The 24228-nt window shown below is 39.3% G+C and overlaps 2 protein-coding genes across 3 annotated transcripts in view; both read right to left on the reverse strand.

The window, feature by feature from the left end:
- The window catches only part of LOC121507197 (calcium/calmodulin-dependent 3',5'-cyclic nucleotide phosphodiesterase 1B-like), a 34148-nt gene extending 15679 nt beyond the window's left edge, over positions 1-18469 (reverse strand). The window contains exons 1-7 of one of the 2 annotated variants that reach the window (XM_041783405.1): positions 18368-18469; positions 6727-6840; positions 4776-4958; positions 4334-4400; positions 4103-4219; positions 3680-3820; positions 1715-1815 (exon numbers count right to left, since the gene is read on the reverse strand). In XM_041783405.1, coding sequence (XP_041639339.1) covers positions 1715-1815; positions 3680-3820; positions 4103-4219; positions 4334-4400; positions 4776-4958; positions 6727-6840; positions 18368-18444 — 800 coding nt within the window. In that variant the 5' untranslated portion in view covers positions 18445-18469. Of the gene's footprint in view, positions 1-1714; positions 1816-3679; positions 3821-4102; positions 4220-4333; positions 4401-4775; positions 4959-6726; positions 6841-12793; positions 12971-18367 lie in introns of those variants that run through there. The other variant, XM_041783406.1, reaches the window with a different exon arrangement.
- Positions 18470-20531: 2062 nt separating this feature from the next.
- The window catches only part of nckap1l (NCK associated protein 1 like), a 54472-nt gene continuing 50775 nt past the window's right edge, over positions 20532-24228 (reverse strand). Inside the window, exon 31 of the mRNA XM_041782984.1 lies at positions 20532-22540. Coding sequence (XP_041638918.1) covers positions 22424-22540 — 117 coding nt within the window. The 3' untranslated portion in view covers positions 20532-22423. The remainder of the gene's footprint in view (positions 22541-24228) is intronic.

Below are 24228 nucleotides of genomic sequence, written 5' to 3' on the forward strand. Positions count from 1 at the left end.
AGATGATTAGTGCCTTTTTTGTATCCATCCCCTGACTTGTACTTTTCAATAACCTTTTCTCTGACTTACTTGGAGTGTTCTTTTGTCTTCATGGTGTAATGGTGGCCAGCAACACTGATCATCCAGTGACAGGACCTTCCAGACACAGATGACTCTTTACATTAATCACTTGAGACACATTCACTGCACTCAGGTGAAGTCTATTTCACTACTTCTGAGACTACTAGCACCAACTGGCTGGAGGGTGAATATTTTTGCAATCACTTATTTACATTTCATATTTTTGTTAAATTGACATTACTTTGTAGAAATCTGTTTTCACTTTGACATCATTCTTTTTGCCCTAATAATCTAAATTATGTTGACCATGATTGATATTTATGATCAGTTAAAGGATAAAACAAGGTCAGAGGGGGTGAACAGACATATATACCAGCTAAAACAAGAAAATGTAGCTCTGTATTTATCATTTTCCAGTCTACTTTGACTTTGAGATGCACATGGCTCACTGTGAAAACAAGCAAGCCTTCTGTTCTCTAAATTGTCAGCACGTGAGTTTAATCAGGCTTATGAAATGGGGCGCTTGCACAGGTAGTCTGAAAACCCTGAATTAACATGCATGCTGAAATGAAAATCAAGCCATGACACAGCCGTTACACAACAACCATGCACCCAGCCTGAAATGGATGTGACAGTCGATTTTAGATTTCATTTTCCCTTTTAATGGACCAACCTAAAAAACAACACCCCCTGGTCTTGCAGCTTTATCCACAACCTACAGTAAACCAGACCTTTGAAGGGTCAAGTGTAAAGCTGTTTGGGTAAATGCTTTGGAAAATTTTGGGTTTGACAGTACCGATGGTTAGTGCAGAGAAGTGTTTCTCCTGTAAGAGTTGTTCTGGGTATTTTAACACTTGTCTTTCATGAAAACAAGAACAAACAGAATCAATTTCACCATGCATAAATTAAAGAGGACAAAAACACTATTCTCTCTGAGGTAGAAAACAAAGAACAGAAATATTTACACTCACTAACCACTTTATTAAGTACACCTGTTTAACTGCTCATTAATGCAAATATCTAATCAGCCAGTCACATGGCAGCAACCAAGGCATTTAGACAAGCAGCAGGTGGTGTAGTTTGAACTTGAGCAAATCTTGATCCTCCTGAATGCCCAAATGCATTAGTTGCTGTCATGTGATTGGCTGATTAGATATCTGCATTAATGAGAAGTTGAACTGCTATACCTAATAAAGTGGTCAGAGTGTATGTTGATATTTCGAAACCTCTGGAGGGTCGTTTTAATTACTAAGAAATATATTTTGGGTGGAGTTTGACCTTTAGATGGATACTGTTTATTTTTCTGTAACCAAGACATGTTCTTTTATTGTGAATTAGTATCCTTCCCAAAATAAAAGAACGATCAGCATGATGGGTGCCAGGAGACTGCGTTCTTCAGCCCTCCTGTGTGGAAAATCAACGTCTAAAAATACTGTGTTCCCTCCATAAAGATGTGTTTGCTTTAGAGTGCTCTGCCTCTCTCCCACTGTCTCCTAAAAACTGCACAAAGGCCTTTCTGAGACACCGCCTTTCCATTCCTACGTTCCCTAACATCTCCTGCTATTTTATGATTTCACAACAGGATGCTGTGTAAATTTAGGTTGTGCTATACAAGTGTGGGCTTTTATAAATGTGCTTCAGAGGAAGAGCTTACTTTGTGTGGATGTGGAAGTTGTTTGTGGTTCCTGTGTGCTCGTAGTCATGGATGGCTGCAGCGAATAACGACGCCATCACCTCCAGCTCAGTCAGCCAGTGCTTCATAGAAACAGCAGACAAAGAAATAGATACACAACATAACTTTAGTGTAGTAGGTATGTAGTAAGTATAGAAAATTCAATGGCTCTAGCATTTGGCCAGATTCTTCTTGCTTGTTGATGAGAAGGATAGTAAATGCGAATGAAGGGATGCAAACATACTAACATTAACAGTCTTAAATACAGATTTTGTAGTTTAGGAGAACTCCAGAATGAATCTCACTTTCTTTTGTTACCTCTCTGACAAGTTAAGAAAACCTCTAATGAAAGAAATGTCAGTTCATAATCCTCAAATGTTTTGGAGCACTGATGATGATAGGATGGGATGGTTTTTTACTTCCTGAGGTTTTTCAAGCTGACCACTTTTGTTACCAAAGCCTGAAAAGGACAACAAGTTTTCTTGGTTAATTTTACTAATTTGTCTTATGACATGCATCTGCTTTTTTTTCTGCTCTCTTTGTATTAATGATGGTGTTTTGTAAGCCTCTTTGGGCTGTGCATAATGTTTTATGCATGACACAATAGTGAAATTAAATCAGTCAGTCAAATCAAATATAAAGTAACTGATGGTTTGGTTTGTGCAATCTTAAATTTATTGGTGCATTACAAACTTCATCACCGAGATTTCAAGAGCTGTATTATTATACAATAGTTTCTTTATACTAAGGGTGGAGCATGCATTTGTGCAATATACAACTATCCCAACATTCCAATAATCCACAACGAGTGGAAACTAGAGTCAAGATCATGAACAGACCAGTGTTAATTTTGGCAGCTATTTTTGATTTAGTCTTAGCTTTAGTCTTTAGATGAAATGTCTTTTAGTTTAAGTCAAATTTTAGTCTTTTCTGCTCTTTTTAGTTTTAGTCTACTTTTAGTTGACGAAAACTCAAAAACATTTTAGTCTAGTTTTGTCCATATAAAGTCCTCAGATTTTAGTCTTTACTTTAAGACCAAGCATTTATTTTCTTGCGTAAATCTGGTACCAAGTCATGGTAGTGTGTTTTCTGCATGCTGCCAAACCTAGTGTCCCTGTTTTTTAAAGCTGAGAGGCAGACTAGCTACAGCTGCATTGATTTTTGCCAGATTAACCCACAGTGGAGAAATACTGTATCATGGATTATGAATGTCTGACAAAAACTACATTACATGTTAGTCTAGTTTTTGTCATCTTGATGAAAACTTAATTTACTTTTTGTCAGTTTTAGTCATCAAAGATCGATTTTTGTTAGTCTTAGTCTAGTTTTTGTAGTGGGGAAAAAAGGCTGCCGACAAATCATCTTAGTCAGTCTTAGTTGACAGTCATGCTAATTCCTTCAAAACCATGACTGTCTACCCTGAACAGCATCTTTTTCAGTCAGTATCATAATCGGAAACACAGCATGTCAGTGTGGTTAAAGCAGAGGTTTTTGATTTTTAATTCTCTTCCTTTATGAAAGTACATCATATGTGTAAATCTGAGCTTGAAAGTGACACCTTTAATGTGTAAAGGGTTAATTTAGCCTTTTTAATTTTCTTATTTTTTGTTTTCTTTTTGGATATTTTGAGTGTAGTAATGCTAACAACCTAAAATTTTGAGTTTTTTTTTTCTTTTCAATAGATTTGTACGGGATGTTCATGACCAAAAATGCCCCAATGGAACCTATTAAAACCACAATTTTTGATCCTCCAGCCATTGCAGTAAAAAAATACTAATTTTCTGATAAAAAGCTTTTATTCTGACATCATATTTCTCAACAAATGTCAGCATTTTCCCCATATTTACAAATTTGCACTGTATCAATGTAAAAGAAACATTTTCCAAAAACTAAACCCTTTTCCTTTAAGCATTTGACTGAGTAGGAGTAGAAGTGATTCCTCTGTACCACGAGTCCTGAGCGCAGCAGCAGGCAGTGCAGCGTCTGAGTCACATCAGCGGCATGAACGTGGCTGTGGTATGGGTTGTTGTGTTTGCAGTATCCTCTCTCTAGAGCACACAGGAACTCGGTCAGGCATGAGATGGGGATCTGAAAAGAGCATTAGGAAATCATTGAAGAAATCTGAGGTTCACACAATTTCTGTTATGGATTTAAGCTGCAGAAATAATGTTGTAAAGCTGTGGTTAGGACTCCACACATTAACCGTGTTATCTGCTATTACAGCACACATTCCCCCTCTACGAGGGCTAAAGTTTTTGTTTAACTATAAGAATTTTTATCCTGAGATCTGACATTCTTGAATTTTTCCACCATCATAACATATGGAAAGAGCTCTGTGTAAACTATGCGATGATTTCAGAGATAAAAGACCTTAAACCGGCTGTTGAGCCCGTATCTGGTGATCAGCTCAAAGAACAGAGTTCGTAGTGCATGATCTGAGCTGGCAGCGTTCAGAGCAAAGACGTCAAAACTCCAACGATCAACATCCTGAGGAGAAGGAGAGGAGAGAGACTGTGTTACTGATGCATGCTTGTGATGATCCCCTCTCTGATGTCTAATTTATTGCTCACACGGAGAGATTTATGAGTGCAGGAGTCTCACCCTGAGGCAGTTTACGACCAGCGCAGGTTGGTCTGGCATGGCGGCCGTGTACGCCCTCTTGAACATCCTGGAATAATGCAGTGTTTATGTTGAGTTCAGTAAAAGTTCACATGTTGACACTGAGCAGCCAACTGGTCTTAGGAGCTGTTTATGTAACCTATCCAAAGTCCCTGTCCTCTTTGGAAGGATGTTTTAAAGAGAGAAGGAGGCTAATGCTTCATGTTTCTGCTCAGTTTTCTTCAGCTGAGATTGTAAAAACACTGTATGAGCTTATATGAGACTTAACAACAGAGGTGTAAATCAGTCATTTAGAATGGCAAATGTACATTATAAGACTATTCCATGTCTTCTTTCTTTCTAAATAAAAGCTTCTGTTTTGTCTGAGTCAAAACAGACAACAACATTTCATTGCTGAAAATGTAACAAATGTGGTGAGAATTACCTTTCCACAAATATCCCAGCTTGCACGGCGTGCACAATGCTGCGAAACTTTGGCTTCTCATCTGAACGCCTCACAGGTCGTCTGACTCTCTGTGTGAAGGTGGATGCCAGCCAATCGGTGACCTCTGAAGGCACCCCGTCTGACTGCAGCTGCTGAAGGTCGTCCTCTGTCTCCAAACACTGCCTGGAGAGACAACAAACACACACACACATTGTTAGACAGACAATTAAAAATACTCAATAAAGAAAAAAGAGAAAGAGAAAAGACATGTTAATAGTGCCAAGGTATTTCAGCTTATGTTTCTGATGGACAGCAGCCACACGTGAAGCATCTAATGCAGCACATTGGCACTTTTAACTATTCTTTCCCTTTCAATATGTGAAATTTATCCACAGAAATGAAACAATGGTTAGTACATAGTACACACACATTATGGAGTTAGACAAAATGCCCACAAATGGACACGATGCAGTACTGTGGCTCCTCTCCCTAGAAGTGGACGCCCAGCCAGGTTGACTCTAAGGGCACAAATGCTTAGAGAGGTAAAAAAAGAACCCAAGGGAAGAGCTAAAGGCTTGAAGGAATCATTGGAACAAGTCAACATGTATGTTTCATGAGAGATGGACACCATGCCTGTTAAAGATTGAACAGGCATAGCATCCAAGGCAGGACACCACATTCAGCATCACTGCACGTCAAGTTTACCAAGGAGCACCTCGACTCTCCACAACACCACTGGGAAAAAGTTTTGTGGACTGATGAAACTAATGTTAAATTGCCTTGGAGAACATGTAGATCTATATATGGTGTAAAATGGGTACCAGACACTAACATGAGAACATCATGGAGGGAGCATCTGATTTGAGGCTGCTTTGCTGCCTCAGGGTCTGGGCGCCCAGCTGTCATTGAGGGGAAATGAATTCCCAGGTTTATCAAGATGTCCTACAGGATCACATCAGGATGGCTGAAGCTCAGAAGAACTGGGAGATGCAAGCAGGACAACGGCTCTAAACATGGAAGAAAATCTACAACAGCATGGCTTCCGAAAATTTTGGAGTGGCCAGTCAGAGCCCAGACCTGGATCTATTAGAGAACGCTGTGGAATGACTTCAAGACACCCTAAGAAGCTTGGTGAGCTGAAGCAGTTCAGCGGCTCCTCAATGTTGGTCAGGTCTAATCAGCGGCTACTGAGACACTTGGTTGAGATTTTTGCTGCCATAGCAGGTGTAACCAGTTATATAATCCAGGGTTCACTTACTTTTTCCAGCAGCACTGTGAGTGTTTAGTGGCTATGTTTAATAAAGGCGTATTTATTTGTTTGATATTAAGTTAAGCACATTGTGTTTATCTATACTTGTGACTTAGATGCAGATCAGAACACATTTGATGGCAAATTAGTGCAGTAAACTAGATCATTTCAAAAAGATGACATACTTTTTCCTTCCCCTGTGGTTCAGAAAAAACATGGTCAATTGCAAAGTGTCATAACATAAATAATCAGCATTCTTATCAATGCAGCAACAATACATGTTTTATTTATGGTTGCTTCAGTAAAATTTTAAAATTCTTACAATGTTTTTTTTTTGTCTGGAGGAGTGATAGACATGCCATGCCAGCACAAAGCAGAGGAAGGTATGATACTTGTCCACACTTAGAGGAGGCAGACGGCTAAAAACAAGGATTGCGATTCAACACACATGCACTGATATTGATAAATCAGTGTTTAGAGGCCTAGCCATTTCTGTGGGCAGGCCTGATCCTCCATTGGATAAAAGGAAATCATACAGTAATGAATGTGGTGTTATCTAGCTCAAACACAAGCATCAGAAATAGTTATTGTCTTTTATTTTCCCTTTTAATACAAATTCAAAGTGCTGGAGTATTTTAAAAAACTGGAATGCCTGACAGAAGACATTCAAGAAAGAGTTTTGGTTGTTTTTTTTTACTCTACCTTGTGCCATCAAGGTAAATTGCCTCCAGTAATGACGCTGTGAAATCCAGATTCTTCTTAATCTCTTCAAAATCGACATCTCTCTCCTCCAGCAGCTTCAGCATGCTCCTCAGCCTGAAAGGAAGCACAATAATTTCTTTGGACGTGATCACGACACAGTTAAATGGCCTATTTGAAGGTACTAAAACTGCTATTGCACATCTCAAAAGAGCAATCCCACAGAGGAGAGAGCAGCTGGGTGGAAATGGTTTGAGGTAACATCAAAATTTCACTTAAAGTCCCCTAGAGAACGCCGCAAACAGCTCTAGAAGAAAAGGTCATTTATGTGAATAATTGCGACATAAAGTGACAGCATTTGATAGCGTCTGGAGTGAGTGGGAAAGAGGTCCAAGAGGGGCTTTAAACGCAGGTTAAGAAATCCTCGGGAAAGGAAAGAGTTCATTTGGAAGTGATTTAAGCTGCCCAAGGAGAGCCAGTGGCAAAAAGGGCATCATTAGTGCCAAATTTTCCATGAGAGGAAAGCTTCCCATGCTTTAGCTCTTATGTAAGCTGCATTTGTCAACGCAGGCTCCGTGAAAATGATGTGTTTAGAGCATTGGCTGCTTTCTGATCTTGTCTCATGCTTTATTATGAAACTTTTAATCATATTACTATAGGGAACAGGCAGGAATGCATCAATCTCCTGCAGCGTAATGAAAGAGCACGTTACCTCCAGTGCAACCACCTGCTGTGTGTTAATGTAATCTCATCTCTGTAATAAATCCAGCAGCTTTCATCGCATAAAACACAACACACAAGCGGGATCTATCTGCTCTGATTGGATTTTATTTTCTCTGAGGACATCTCAAAGAGAGATTTATTTGATTTGTTCGTGCCATGGATCATTTCTGGGAAACATTTTGGTGCTGCACATACGTATGTTGACTGATTGTGTTCGATGGCGGGCCACGCTGTGGAGCCAGCTCCTGGGGAGGAGTCACTCACAGCTTTTCAAGTGTTTATCACACTGGCAGGGCCTTTCAAAAGCTGTCGAGTCACTAAAATAGCATCTGAATGCCTTCGCTCACTTTCAATCTCCACTAATCTTTCATGATAGCACAGGCTTTTTTGTTTTGGTAGAGGAGCTTCTGACACGACATTTACAGGGATTTCTGGTCTAGTGCACCCTGCAGAGAGAAATGACATCAAGCTTTACTGATTCTTCACACTGCACAGTGTCTGGAGGAGTTGGTGTGATGCCAATGCCAAAATCCATCAACTATTATTATCTGATAGGTGACATAATGGAATGGATCTATTTTCTTTTGTCTTCTTATATATTTTTACCTCCGCCAAGGAGGTTATGTGATCAAGTGGGTTTGTTCGTTTGTTAGCAACATAACTCAAAAAGTTGTAGACGGATTTTGATGAAATTTTCAGGAAATGTCAGAAATGGCATAAGGAAGAACTGGTTAGAATTTGGGAGTGATCTGGATCACCATCTGGTTCCAAGAACTTTTTAAAGGATTCTGTACTATTGGGAGTTAGGGCTGTTTGTCATATCATGTTGCTGTTTTGATCAAGAGCCCCCTGGTGGTGGAATTTATATACCGTGCATTTAAACAAGTTCTAGGCAAGACTTCCTTTGTCAGCAACATAAACGCCGTTATTACTCGGCCCATAACATCCTGAAGGAGCACCTGGTCATCTGTGGAGTACAATAAATGTTACACCGCAGCTTCACTGTGGTTCTCCTCACCATAAAGTGTGAGACTTTTTACATTTTCTATTGATTTATTTGCGCTTGATGTGGATAGTTTTCTTAAATAAAACATTGTGATGCAGTTTTAAAGAGTGAAAATGCAACTTTTGCCTCTCTTTTTGTCAGGCCCTATATGTCTAGTTGCCATGTTTCGCATAGCTGCGCACACGCCGCTTGATAGCTGCTACGTCACGTGTTTTGTTGCTCTGTTTGGCCTGTGGAGATGTGACAGACAGAACATTCATCCAATCAAACTCCGAGTTTTTTTTTCAAATCCTCTGCCTTTTCTCGAACGTTTCCTATTGAAGCTTTCCCAGATGGATGTGTGAAACACATCCATCTGGGAAATCAGGTTAGTATATTTGGGTATCCAGTATCAATCGAGCCGCAAAATGTGAAGTAGACTAGCACAGTTTGTTTGTGGTCCTTATGTGTCTTAAACTTGTCTGTTCAGAACCTCCACCCCTTGTGACATCACATGGACTCATTATAATAATACCTGCAGCTCATCTGGTACCCACAGCCATAAAAGCACAAAGCTATACTAACGTCAGCACATCCCAGGCAAGGAATTGAAAGAGATACATGGCAACCAACTACCTGAATACTTGGGACACTAAAACATTTGATTCAATTCAAAAACAAAGACAAAGGTACAAGACTGTGCACATATTTTATGAGGAAGAAGGAGCTACATATCCCACAATTTATTGGCATTTCTTGTATTAATTTTTAAGGATTGTTTTTCAAACGTTCAAACCATACATGTATGTCTACATTCTTCTTGGCAGTAGCCATTCAGATGAATGGATGTTTGAAGCGCAAACATGATTAAAAAAGGGCACTCAGAAATTCTATGAAAATTCAGCATTTTCATTATTTGATTATACCCTCTACACCTCTGTGATTACACAAATCTGTTCTACTCAAGCAGCTAACTAGCTGGGTCAGGTTAAGAAAGGGCGCTTTGTCGCATTTTGTCCACTGGAGAGCTTTTGTACACGGGAAGGGAAACCCAGACAATACTTGATCATGCGTTTTCCAGTAGACGGGTACCCTAGAGGGCACTTTAGCATGTTTTATGTACCACAGGGGGCATCCTAAAGATGACTGGACTCAACACTGAATCATCAGCAAATTTAACAATAATACCATGATTACTTATGCACATATGTGTATAAAACATAACACAAAGGTGAGAGAACACTCGAAATAAAATGTTAGATCTATGATGGATTGTTAGCTTCACTTTCAGGCAGCTATTTTACACTAGAATCTCAGAGGGTCTCCTAAAACTGCCAGCAGCTAAAATTTCCCCACTGGGGTGCAATAACGTTCATTAAGAGCACTGATTGAGAGCAATTATTTAATCACAGGCAATGAACCGCTGATTAGGCAAAGGAGTGGCTCACTGTTTGAAAAGTATCTGCCACTTCCTGAAACTACCAGGACCGATCACTCAGTCCTGAAACTTCCCCACCATCAGATTCTTATTCAGTCAATACAGTGAGGGTTTCTAAGGACACCTCACAACAATATGTGTTGCCAGTGGCATCCATGTTGAAGGTTGGTCTATGAGTAAGGTTATAAGGTATATTGTTTATATAGTGGTGTGAAATAAAATATAGGGAAATGTTATGCTTTCTTACAGTCAGAATGGCAGTTTTAGGTATAAATGGCTATTTTTAAAAAATTTGGATTCATGTGAACACTCTTAAACAAAACCAGAACAAACCATTAGGAAAAGTCAGACTGGCACACCTCCTACCATTCAGGAGTGTTTTGGTATTTTTGAAGCTGGGTTGTATAAGGTAATTGGTGATAGTGGTGGCATTAGCCTCCTGTGATTTTAGAGAGCGTTGCCCCTTCAAGCAGGAAGTTGTTAAGCTAGGCTATATGGTGCAGACAGGTACAGTTGCTCATTTGGCCCAACTGTAAGCTATACAGACATTTTCTGAAGCGTTTTATTTTTCCCCCAGAAAGCCTCAGTGTTTGGCACTCTTTTGCAGTGCAAGCTTCTGCTACGTGATCTGACTCAGTGTATCCAAACAGCTGGTTGGGTCTGAAGGCTTCATCAGAGGAAACAAGTCACCGATCTATAACTAAACTAAAATCAGTGATTTCAGCTCAAGTGACAACGACGTGTCATCCACTGATGCTTGTACGAACCAGAGGACAAAGATGGAGACTGAGAAGAAATTAAGGAGAAAAACGTTCCTGGAGACAGGTTAGCTGGAGAGATCCTGACGTACCTGCTGGTTTAAGTGTGGAAACCGTGAATACATTTCCACAAGAGCTACTGTTGTTATGAGTGGTATGCATGGTAATACGGTAATACTGTGTACAGAGGTATTAAAACACCTCTTCAGGACATTTCACAGAGCCCTGCAGCCTGCATCACTCCCCATCCAGAGTTCCTGCCTCACTGAATGCTGGTGTTTTAAAGATCTTCTTCAACTTTCTGAGGATGAACTGGAGAAACAGACCCCGACCAGAAGAGCTGAATAGGCTTTTGTCATCCAAGTAAGTGTATGGCTGTTGCTTCATTCTTCTAATGGCTGCTAACTAAAAAAGCTACAGTCGGTGATGTGATTACTTTATGAAAACATTGCGTTCACCGTTGAAATGGAAAACTGAGCTGAAGTAGCTAGTTTTAGTTAAGTTACTTTTTGTTACCTTTGATGAAGCCTGTCGACCCAAACAGCTGATCAGACACACCAAGGCAGAAGAGCATGTAGCCGGTAGCCGAAGCTCAAATTGCAAAATAGTGCCAAACACAGAGGCTTCAAAAAATTTGGATGTCACGTACATTTGAGCCAACATTGTTTTTAGGTCCATTTTTACCTTAAACTCCCTAAACTATGCGGAACAACCTGTATACTCCACTGTGTTCTCTCAGCGTGTCCTGTTTGAAGGGGCGGTAACGGATATTGAAATCACTGGAGACTGCTACCACTTCTATCACCAAGTATCTTACAACCCAACTTCAAAAACACAGAAATATCCCTTTAACACAAAGTTAGAAACGGCTGAAAATTACCCTCAGGTAAATTCTAGCTGATGGTGGTGCTAATGTTAAAGAGATAAATAAGTCATCAAAATACTGTTAATAAGAGCCCATGCAGGGATGATAATCTGACTGCTTTTCTGCTGTCCATAGAAATGCTTCTCATGCACGCATTAAAGCCTTCTGATACGTGATTGGTCAGTATGGCTCAAACTACAAATGTTGTACAAAAAGAACCAGAACATCACTGTACTACCAACATCTCATGTCTACATTTTAATGTAGAATCTGTTAAGAAAAATTTTGTCAGCACATTTGTGAAACAAACATCAACATTTCTATATAGATTAGATTCTAAAGCTAGTCCTGAATGAAACAGAATTAAAACTCTTGCGATGAATTTTTGGTTTGTGGTTATTTTAGTGCATCCTGCTGACTAAGTGATACTTGATTTATGCATTTTTAGAGACCCAAAATCTAACCCTGCCTGCCTTTACAGTCTAGAAAAACCAAGGCCTGTGTGACACCTACCCCCCGACAGTGTTTCAAACACTAAAATCTTCTTCACAGAAATGGTCAGATCACATTGCTGATAAAATTGTTTGCGCCTGTACGTCACATAGAGACACCAGAATTAATATCAGGCTGTTTCATCAAAACTCCTCATATGGCCTTAAAAACAGATCATAATTAGTTGTTTTAATTGTTTTCAGTTGTAGTTAAATATTTATATGAGTGGCTTGAAATGCATTAATTTCCTTTAAAATTCACCTCAAAAGTGGGCAACAAAGACGCTGAAACCTGCAGACACTTAAACATGAAATGTGTCGACCAAAACAAAACCACATGACCTATCACCTCTGCAGCTTTTCCTCCCGCAACTAAAGCATCAGTGCTCAGAGTGGCATCAGTCTGCTCTCTTGATGCAAAGTTTAGTCAGAGGGAAGTTTCTCTAAAGGTGAGATTTCCTTCAAGTTAACTGTCTTACAAGAAGAAACATTTGAGGTTATGCTACTTTTTATTGTTAGTTTTTCCGATTCCAAGGTCTGCAGACATAAAATGAGTCACAGACATGACTGAAGGCTGCTCTGTTATCTCTCATCATTGTTTTTGACTTTTGAATGCTGCAAAACAAGACAACTCCCACAGCTAAATGAGAACCAGACAAGTCCCATGCACTAAACAGCTATAAATCATGTCACTTCTTTAGCTTTTGCATGTTTGTGAGTTATCCAGCTTTGTTTATGCAGACATAGAAAGGTTGAACTTTTATACCTCAGTATGTCACTCTCTGTACTCCTCATAAGCTCCTGTCTTACCTAGAGATGGGGATCTGCAGCCGTTTCTTACGGATTCGCACCAGTTCAGCCATTCCACACTCCAGCTGTGCCCTGATGGACCCCAGAGTTCAATAAAAAAAACAATAACAGGATGTAAAAAAGTCAGATTATACAAGTGGAGAAGTAAGCAGAAAAGTCTCCAAACCACCAACGCAAACTTTGTGTCCTGAGACAGACTTGTGTTTCAACAGCTCTCCCACCCACTTCTGGGGGGACCTACTCCACTTCACTCTGATTGGCTGGGCAGGCCCAAACTGTGTCAGAGTGTGTGTGTGAGTGAGTAAGTGTTTGTGTATATGTGTACCGTCATTGTGTGAAGTGCGAGTGAGTTGACCTCACCCGCTGATGAAGTGTTGACTGTGAGGCTTTCAGGCCGTGTGTGTTCATGTGTGTATTTGAATCCCAAATGAAAATTTTCCACCACAGCCACAAATTAGGAAACTACACAGAGGGTCTGTGACTGAAACCCACCAGAGTCACCCCCCCTGAAGTTAAACACATAAACAAAGCCTGTCCTCGAAAGCCACCCACAACAGCACGATATGTTCACTGCTGTTCTGGATGAGGAAAGTATGTCAGAGGACAAAAATGAGCACCTTTATCTAAAAAAATACAGATTTATCTTCATATCTGTAACTATTGTGCCTTTTTGTACTTTCTGCTTAAAGCTCCTGTGAGGAGATTTTGGTTTGTGTTGATTTTGGAGCCTCCTGAAGCCATAGTAAGCTTTATCATGTGCTGTACATGTGTAAGCTGTGTGTTCTGTAAAAAAAAAAAAAAAAAAAAAAAAAAAGCAATTTAATGTTTAAAGAAAAAAATGTGGATCACCTTAGTGCAGTGAATGTGTTTATGTGATCGTAGTTTAAAGACACCTGTGTCTGGGAGGTCCAGTCACTGGTTAATCAGTAGTCCTGGCTACCATTACACCATGAAGACAAAAGAACACTCCAGAGAAAATGTTATTAAAAAGTATAAGTCAGGGGATGGATACAGAAAAAATCCAAGGCCGTCCTCACAAACTGAGTGAAGAAGGAGATGAATGAGAGAGGCCGCAAAGACACCTATGATGACTGAAAGAGTTACAAGCTTCAGCAGCTGAGATTGGAGGGACTGCATACAGCAACTGTTGTCCCGGTGTGGCAAAGAGAAAGCCGCTATTGAAGAAAACTCATTGAATCTTGACTTGAGTTCACCTAAAGGCATGTTGGAGACTCCATGGTCAAGTGGAAGAAAGTTCTTTGGTCTGATGAGACCAAAACGGTGCTTTTTGGCCATCAGACAAGACGCCATGTTTGGCATACACCAAACCAGAAACGCATCATCCCCACTGTGAAGCACGGTGGCAGCATCATTCTGTGGGGATGCTTCTCTGCAGCGAGCCCTGCAAGGCTTGTAAAGGTAAAATGAATGTGGAGAAGATTTCTGTTCCTGAAGATTTCACGTTTTTAGGAAGACAGTTATCTGATGGCACAATAAAAGCTGCACAGAAATGGTTTAAAGTCAACAAGGTGAATGTTCTGAAGAGGTTGAGTCAAAGTCCAGACCTCAATCCAGTAGAGAATTCATGGCTTGACTTGCAAAAAATGCTGCCCTGTGAAATCTTACAGAGCTTAAGCAGTTTTGCAAAGAAGAATGTCGGCACTGTAATTTTGGATAAAGCAGCCTATGTTCACTTTAACAATATTTAGCAATCAATAGTTTTAAAAAAGCGTTTGTGACAACCCTAGCGTCAAAGATTTTATGGAAGCACTTAGATGACTTCAATCAATCAATCAATCTTTATTTGTATGGTGCCAATTCATAACCAGTGTTATCTCAAGGTACTTTACAGAGCTGTCAAGAGAAGCTGGGTTGGGGTTGTAAAGAGAAATAAGGAGATACAGAAAAAAAGATTACCTTTTAATCCCCTGTGATAACAAGTACATTTAGTTGTAATCTCCAGATATAAACTTACTTATGTTATCTCAGGATGACAGGGCTGCTTTTCTTTGATAAGTTCATCTCAGTTGTGCTCTGAAGATAAATGTCTCTTAATAAATTCACTTGTCATCATTTGAAAATAAGTATTCCTATGGTTGAGACATCAAGAGAACAATCAGACATTATTCATTATTATTGGAAAATAGACTAAAATACTGTAGTTATAGTCGTCATCGAAATGGATTAAAACCTACATTAAATCAAGTGGCAATGAGTCCAGGGTGTACCCCACGTCTTGCTTAGCTTGGATCAGCTCCTGCACCCCATTTGTGATAAGAAGCATGGATAACCAATGAATGAATGAATGAATGAATGGATGGGTAAATATCAATAGTGTCATTTGGGCAGAAAAGAGAGACAGAAAGAACACAAAAGGGAGATTTAAAAGTGTAAAAACCAACATGATCCGACTAGACAATGAAAGAAAGACACAAATATATTTTACATTTGTCAATCCTGAATGCATTTCTAGTCTTTATTTGGAGAGGGTTTTTTTTTTTTTTCTGAGAGCTGTGCAGCTACGTGGCTTGGGAAAACCCCTGCCATGTCCGCCTCCCTCCTCGCTCGTCCTGCTCTGTCTGCTGGGTCAGACCGACTCTCTCGCTCCCATGCTCTTTGACATGACACAACGTATTACAGAGATGAGGAGAAGTAACTTTTACGACATATGATTCTCCTTATCCCCGCTGTCACTTTACGCTGTGCTTTATGTCGAGGAAATAGAGATCCCACACTCACACTCACTTCAATACTGCCATGTTAATTACATTTGTCAATTAAACTGTAATAAGGGAGAAATGATTCAAATATCAGTTAAAAGAGACTTTTAATATTTTTACCTTATATACTGTTTAGGTCTTTTCACTTATAATGTTTATATTTTTGTCCTTGATGATGAAGGACAAAGCTACACCCTCTGCTCTCTCTCTCTGTCCACTCAGAGGCCACAGCAAGCTGTTACCCACAATCCTTGCACTTCAGAGAGATGAAAGAGACTCTATGAGCATAACTCACATCTTAATGCTATGTGTCTCTGCATGGGAACCACATGTCCAAGAGCCTAAGGGTGCTGAGGGGCACGGCGAGTGGTCATTTTGTTCTTACACCAGCAGAGATGAAGCAAATCAAAGGATTTATGACTGAGAACAATGGTCAGAGGTTCAAAGTTTAATTATGCCTCATTTCTTTGGAACTTAAATGTATCCCTATAAACAGCCGTCCTAACCATCCTTATCTTTCCATATTTTCCTGTGGTTTGTGTTGTGTTATGGTTTATCTTTCCCCCTCTGAACTGCTTGTAAGGATGACTGCGGCTGCTCCGACTTGAAACTCCAAATGTTAAACATGTTCAGTCTTTACAATCAGAAATCTAGCTGTGTGGGACAGCTGAGCACGCACTCTGTGGGCCAAATAGGCAAGCTGACTCAATAATGGAAGCACAACAAACCCAGCAATGGCAACGACAGTCAACGCGAGGCATACCAAAGAGACAAGTTGGGCTAAAATTGCAGCTGTAGCAGGTAGCTAACAGCTAGCTACATTTAGCAGGTTTAGTCTAAAGACATATTTTGATCATGCAGAATTCACAGTGGAGACTCAGGTGAGTGAATCTGTTAGTGTGTGTTGTGTATTGTCTAGTCTAGTCTGTCTATTGTGTTGTGTATTGTCTATTTGTCTGGTGTGCTCTCACATATTGCCAAAATTGGTTAGTTTTAAAAAATCTGTTACTTCCGATAATACAACTAGAAATACTGTGTTTCTACGTACATCAGCATCTTAAAACTTTCCACTTATCTGTTTCCCTATCCTCCAGACTACCTGTCAAGTCATAAATATAATCTTTACTTCAGTGTTTTTGAAAGCTATTCTTTGTGTGGATCATACAGAAAAGAAGGACATTGTCATGTCTCTTGGGGCGGCAATGTCACTCTTCAGTTTTCTGGCAGGGACTCAGAGATGTAAACTACTATTGGATTGATGGCCGCTCAGTTCTGCACAGACATTTATTTTCCTCAGAGACTTCAACTCACTGACTTTGTTGATTTACTGACTTCTTTTTTATCCCGACTCTTTGGTGTGTAATGAAACATCTCCTCCTCTGTTGGATGCGTTCCCTTTAAATGTGGGACAGAAGTTCATATTTCCTCAGAGTAAATCATCCCTTTTGTTGGTCCAGCTTCGCCACTGGGGATTTTACCAATTTTGTATATGACAGAAGAAAATCAAATCTTAAGTCCCAGCAGCCTTAACTGTACTCTGAGTTTACTAAATTTAGCATGCTAAAATAAGCCAACGCATGTATAACATTTCACCTGCTAGCTGTTGTAGCATGTTAGCATCCTAGCATGGGATTTACAGTCTTACAGAGCAGACTCCTGCAGTTGTTTGTGATTCAAGGAAGAAACTGAACAACTTTGTAGTTACACATTTGGTATATGATGATAAGATGTGCCAAACTAATGTGCAGTTTTAAATCATGATGCTAATATGCTAATACTTTTCAAGAATTGCTTGTTGACTACTTGCAGACACATGACCAACATGACGTCACTCACACCAGCGGACAGAAGAACCGGTCTACCGGTGTTGAAGACGTCAGCAATCAAATGTCCTTCCAGTTTCTTAAAGGGACATTTCGGGATTTTTGAAGTTAGGTCGGAGGAGGTGCTTGGCTATAGCAGTGGCGTTAGCCTCCAGTAATTTCTGTGAAATCTGCATTTGTGGTTATTATGAGCTCAGAGAGATCCAATTTTAATGATCATTTTGAATGAGCATACTTCCACTACTAGTGTGGTAAAACTTGCAGAAGTGTCCACCCTCTGCATGATATTCTTGTCACAATTTTGCCCTGAGGTTGAACTCAGTGGGGAACCGTTGTCATTAGCAAGGGTACCCAAACTTGTCAGATTGTGACCCCCAAAATTACAGCACCTCAGACCAGGTACTCCCACAATCTCTGGATTTTGTTAAAGCACAAAGCATCATGTAAGAATGTATATTTTAAAGAGTTTTGTGCAAATTACTTACATTTAGTCTTACTTGATAACTGTGTTTTATTTATTTTTATTTTTTTGGAAAGCATCCTGCCCCCCCCCCCCCCCCAGCATCCTGTGACCCCCACTTTTGGAACGACTGGGCCATAGCAATGCAACAATGTGCATGGACACAGCCATGGAAAAGCTGCATGCATTGCTTTTAAAGATGTTTAAAAAAATGTTAAAAATGTTCAAATGTAACTTTGCATTTACTGCTAAAGTGTAACCACATTTATCTCCATGATATTTGGATGAAGGCAGATATCTGCACACATGCAACATCCAATGTGATGAATTTGTCAGTTATTACTGAGAATCTCACAAACTTGTGCAAATTGCAAAACCAGCTACCATGCAAACCCTTCATACCCAAACAAATGTAACCCATCTGCAACTTTAAGGCTTAAATCAGCCTGAAAAGCATTAGTGAAAAGTGTCCAAGCAGCAGATTTACAGCCATTATGACTGTTTTATTTTGTAAGGAATTCACTCTGAGAAGTGCAGAGTAAAAAAAGTAAACATAGACAAGCAGTCTTACCTCTCTAGTGTGGTCCTCCGTGCCACAGGACTGAGATGTCTATCAGCTGCTCTGTAGATCCTGCAGGTTGGTGTCATGACCTCTGAACGCTGCTGAGCACCATGTGTGTCTGAGGCTCGCAGATAGAGCATCAGTCTGTTACTGTAAATCCAGCATGTGTGATTGGTCTTCTGTTTGTATGAGTGTGTAAAGAGCTCTATGTAAATCTGAACAGTGTTTTACATGTGCTCTTTTTCTCTGTGTATGCGAAATGTAATTTGTAGCATGTTTGTGTGTGTGCTGGCGTGTGTATAATCCACCGTGTCAGCAGGAGAGGCTCCGTGTCACCAACACAATCAGCAGAGAGTCTTTATATCAGGACCAGAGTTTCCACCATTAACTGTCCTCAGTGTCTCGGGACAGGAGGCTCTGTGGAGATGCAGGGGAAACTTCACACACATGCAAAGACTTCAAATACAGCATGGATGAAAGCTCAGTTATAAAAGCACAAGGAATACTAAAGCAATCAATAACACTTTACACAACAACTTTAACAGTTTGTGTTTTATTGATTTTGCATTGTTAATCATTACACTGTTTCATAATTTGTTTTAAAGGCCCAGTACAGAGTTTATTACTGTGTTCTATATGAGCTACAAAAGCAAAAAAGACCATCAGTGGCGCAAGTGATTATTTTCATTCAGTTATTTTTCATGCATGACCCTGCTGCTGCAGCGGGATTTAGGTGTCAGATGATGTGATTTACAGCCTGCTGCCAAAGCAATCCATATTTTCTAATGATTCAGTGACTGAAATGTTTTAATGTTGCATCTTTATGTACTTATAAAGCACATGAAAACGTATCGGGTGAATACTGAAATAAGGTATTAAGTGCTTTAAGCCTGTGGTTCCCAAAGTGGGGGTCATCAGAAGGGGGTCGCAAGATGCCTTCCAAAAAACAAAGAACATTTGAAAATTATTTCCAATTGCCCATTTTACCCATTATTGTGAAACCCAATAGATAAAAGTATTTCTATTTGGTATAAAACCATAAACATCAGGTGAGATTGATGCCAAAATAAAAGTAGTGTTTACAAGAGTCTACAGATTTAAGTCTGCACATGGTTATTCTTGAATATGCACAGCTGTGTGCCACTGTGCTTTAACCACCTCCAGGGACAGCGGGGGTCCCCAGTCTCTGGTCCCAGTACGTAGGGGGTCACGAGCTGAAAAGTTTAGGAACCCCTGCTTTAAGCCATAGGCTGGCATGGATAACCAGTTTATATACTGTAATAGGAAGGAGAGGAAAAACAAAGATTCACTGTTGAAACGGCACACCATGTGTAATCCTGTACTTTTAGATAGTTGCTCTCAGCCCTAACCAAGTACAAATCTGCATTATTGCACAACTATGCAGCTCTTTTACTGGATGTTTTTGCAATTTTTGTTTGAAAAAAAAAATCTATCTTATATAGTGTAATATATTTGGTTCTATTAGATTTAAGTTCCTTGATAGTTGGAGTTCTAACCCTTTGAAATCTACAGGAGCGCTGGTGCTCACATTTGCATATCAATTTTTAACCACAGGTAGAATTGTAACCAAAAAAGATAGAGCAATAATTCTTTTTGCATACAAAATCAGAAGAATTACACTAACATATCACACATTCAGTGTGTTCCAGAGCACTGCTTCCTTCTAGAAATATCCTTCCTTCTTTTGCAGTAATGTGGTAAAAAGCGCACACATCAAAATCAATATAATATAATCTGGGCTAGAATCGTGCTGTTTTCTTGCAGGTAACAAGTCGCACTTGTTATTCTTTGAACATGGTCTTCTGCAAACATCTATACGCTCAGAAGTATCTGGCACGCTTAGAAATTTAATTGCACTACTGTAAATAGTTTACTTTTCATAGAGATTCTGTCTTTTTGCAAATTTATTCATTATTTATTTATTTATTTGATGAGGACAGCTCACATTGTGGTTTGAAATGATATTGTGCAACTTTTCTACAATCACAGTTTTGAGGGATACAGCTATGACATCTCTGTATTTAGGAAAATGTGTAAAAAAAAACAAACGTTTTTTCATTTTTCTGGTGGTTTTTTTTTTTTTTTTTGCACTTTTGAGCAATTTAATTTGTTACTATGGACTTAATACATACATATAATTAAAATGTGGGTTCTAAGGGTTATATTGATGTATATCCAATTCAAATACTCAAAAAAAAAAAGGTTGTAAATATGTAAAGATATGCTCTGGCAGGGTTAAGAGCCTTTTACATCTTTATTCTACATTTGTCTACATTATTTTGCACTAAAACACCAAGTTAAACTCCACGTCTGTGTAAATGTATCTGATAATAAACCAGAATCTAATCCTGATTAAAAATAGAGCACACTTCTCATGCTGTATGGGCACAAATTCACACAGAAACACTCTAAAACCTTGTGGAAAGCTTTCCAAGAAGAGTGAAGGCTGTTAGAGCTGCCAAAGGCAGTCCAAGTCCAAATTAAAGGACGTATTTGAATAAAATATCATTTCAGTCTCTGTTGGTGTGATGATCAGGCGTCTGAATACTTTTGTGCACATAGAGTATATCACACATAATAACAATTGTGTTTTACTTCTTATCTGTTTATACAGCAGCTTCCACTTCAGGAAGGAATGAAAGAGGAAGACAAACACTTAAAACTGACTGCATTTACTATTATAGAGTGTTATAAACAGTTTATTAAATATTTACACACAGTTATAAATCCTAAATAGTGATGAGTAAACACTCTCCTTCCCAGCATGCAAAGAAAAATCCCATAAAAACTTTATCAGCGAGAAGAAACGTCAGAAGCATTAAGGATCTCGCAGAAAGGGGGCAGCTCAAGAGTCAGGCTGCTGCTTAATGGGAGGCATGATGAAATAAAAATGAGAAAAGCCTCCCAGCTGATATCTGGCTGTTCCCTCTGCACACAACAGAAATTATACATGAGAGGAAAATTATGTTTTTTTTCTTACTGAGGCTTATTTTGCAGGTTTGGCTTTCACTGCATGTAATTCTACTATAATTCTTCCACAAGGTTAAATTATGTACTTAAACATCTCTCTTCGGCTCAGTGTTTGGTTGAACTCTGACCCCTACTTTAAACGTTTTGCATGAAGGGATTGTTTGAAGGATCTGTCATTTGTTTATTCATGGATGCTCATTCACGTAAGTGTTGCCTGTACTGGGAATTGAACCGCCTCTGCTCTTCTGAGATGACTGAGTCCCTTGGCCTCACAAGCTAAAGACCTAAATAAGATTTACTCACACACATGCACATCTTTTGTGTTGTAACCGAACGGATGTAGCTGCAGAAAAAGGCAATAAGGGAGGCGGAAGGAGGCAAGCAAAAGAAGAGAGGGACAGTGCGTGCTGCAAAATAAAATCACTAAAGAGGCAGAGTCTAAAATTAGGAACAAGTACTTTTGGTTCTGCAAAGCTGGAGAGGATCATTTAAATTGTACATGAAAAATGAGGAGGATGGTGCTCATGTAAAGGGAGGAGGAGGGGCTGGAGGACAGGACAGTGGGGGTGGAGGACAGACTGGAAATAGAAGAGGAGCACTTGTTGAATATAGGATGAAAGACAACCAGAAGGATAATGTTGTTGTCAGTATTTTAGAAAAGGTAAATGTTCAGCAGCATCCATAATCAGTCAAAATATCAAAAAAAAAAAAAAAAAAAGGGAAGTTTGACAACAAAAAATGTTTATTTTTTATGTCATGGCACTGATGTATAAGAAGGAAATAACCTGGATTTCATTAGAACTATTCAAATATAGGTAAAAAAAAGTTGTTAATATGCATTAAAACACAGACAGATGAGTGCCTTAAAACAAGTGTAGAGTTTGTAACAGGACTGCAGATCTTTTGTGCACACACAGAGTTTTGTCTCACAGGAAGCATCCTCAAAAATATTCTAGGTCATGGTTAACCAAATGTGATTGTTTAGAGCTGATTAAAAGATACATTATTAATGAAAACAAACAATAATGCTCGTTAACAAATGGATAAACAGAGAGAAAGTGTTCAACAAAGTCCTCAGCCCAGCGTGACGATGAAGGATCTGTACACCTCTCTGTAAGCGTTTCGGAGCAGAACGTAGGGGAAGCAGCTCTCCAGCATGTCTTGGCTCAAGAACGGAGACTCCTCCACAATCTGTGGGAATTAGGAGTGAAAAGTTAAAAAATTAAAGTGGAAAATTTCAAGACTTTTAAATTCAAGACAAGATCGTGACCATATGAAATATGAAGATTGATTTGTAAAAACAAGTCACTTGTGTATGACTTCCTGATTTCTTGGATCAGAATGCAGAAACTGGTTATAAGCCTGGGACTATTTTTAGCTGTGGATGAATTAATATCCATTTTGGCACTCAGTATTTAAAGCAGGCAGTCAGGAAGAAGTAGATGTCACATATTAGATGTGAATTAATATTTTGAAGCCACAAGTTTGGTATTTCTGCAATCGCCAAATGTTTCTTGGACTCAGAAGTGACCATGTTTGGAAGAGAGGGCTCATACACTGATGCTGTGATTTAAAAGATCACATAGTTAAGATTAAAAAGCACCTATTCCCCTAAACAAATAATTTCTGCTTTATTGCCTAAGTTACACATCATGATATATTGAAAAAGACCTTTTTAAAAAAAAAAAAAAAAAAAAAGGTAATAAATGGAGTGAAAGTAGGTTAATGTTCTCCTAGAAACCATGCAATCAGGATTCTTTTTATAACCGCTGCTAACTATAAGAAGAGCTTAATACACAGTATGTAAATTCACCACCAGAGGCTCTCTGTCTAAACTGCAATGAAAGATCTAAAGATATTTCTATGGAGTCATTCTCACAGGCAAATTCAAAGGAAGAAACTGGAGCACACAAGTCACTTTATTATCATATTACTATGTTTCTGGTCTTTTTCTAATATCACCAACCTCCACCTGTAGAGTGGCTGAAGTACAAGAGACTCCTGCTGCAGCACCTAAAGATGATTGCGATTTTCAGTTTGCAAGCTATGCTAATCACATTCTGGGATTGACTGCAGTGGGAAAAGTCACTTAAAACATTTTGAAGGAGAGGAGATTTAGTTAGTAAGACTACTAACAACATGTTCAGTTGCTTAGGTGACAGACTGTGCGGCCTATGGCAGAGTTATCGTACTGCATCCCAAGTAAGCAGATTAGAGCATGACAAAACAGTGTCTGCAGACTGCATATCTCAGATGTCCCCTCTTGCAGATCATTAAAGTGAGACACAGCCTTTGTCAGGACAGATATACAGGCTGAAACTTCAAAATATAAAATTGGACTATACCAACGGTTAGTGTTAGGGTAAGGGTAAAGGTAAAGATTGGGTCACCAAAACATGACCTGCAAACCTGAATCCAAAATGTTTAACAAAGCCAAAATATTGGTCCACCTACAGGTAAAAAAGCATGTCCTCCATTAAAACACTCTAAAGTAACTAACATAGCTAAGACTAAAGCTACTCAGCTATGCTAACCACTTAAAGACCCTGTAAAGTGAAATCCACAGTTTCGGTCTTAACGCTCTAGATATGTTGGAATATGGTTGCTGTAATCATGTGAAAACACTGAGATCTACATGTGACTGAATTCTGGATTTAGACTGTTAGAAAGTTTTTCCCCTCTTTACTGGCTTGGTTTTTTGTGGGCGGGGCCAATATGTGGGCTCATGATGTCATGAACCCACAGTAGGAATGACCCCACCCCTAACACTACAATATAAAATCACAGAGCAGTTCTTCTCAGTACAGTGGGCGGGGCTTCAGCTCATTCAACAGACACACCCACTCCAATCCTGGAGTAGATTTTACTGCCTCATTTTT

Source organism: Cheilinus undulatus, linkage group 3, assembly GCF_018320785.1.
Source record: "Cheilinus undulatus linkage group 3, ASM1832078v1, whole genome shotgun sequence".
In the NCBI taxonomy this organism is placed as follows: Eukaryota; Metazoa; Chordata; class Actinopteri; order Labriformes; family Labridae; genus Cheilinus; species Cheilinus undulatus.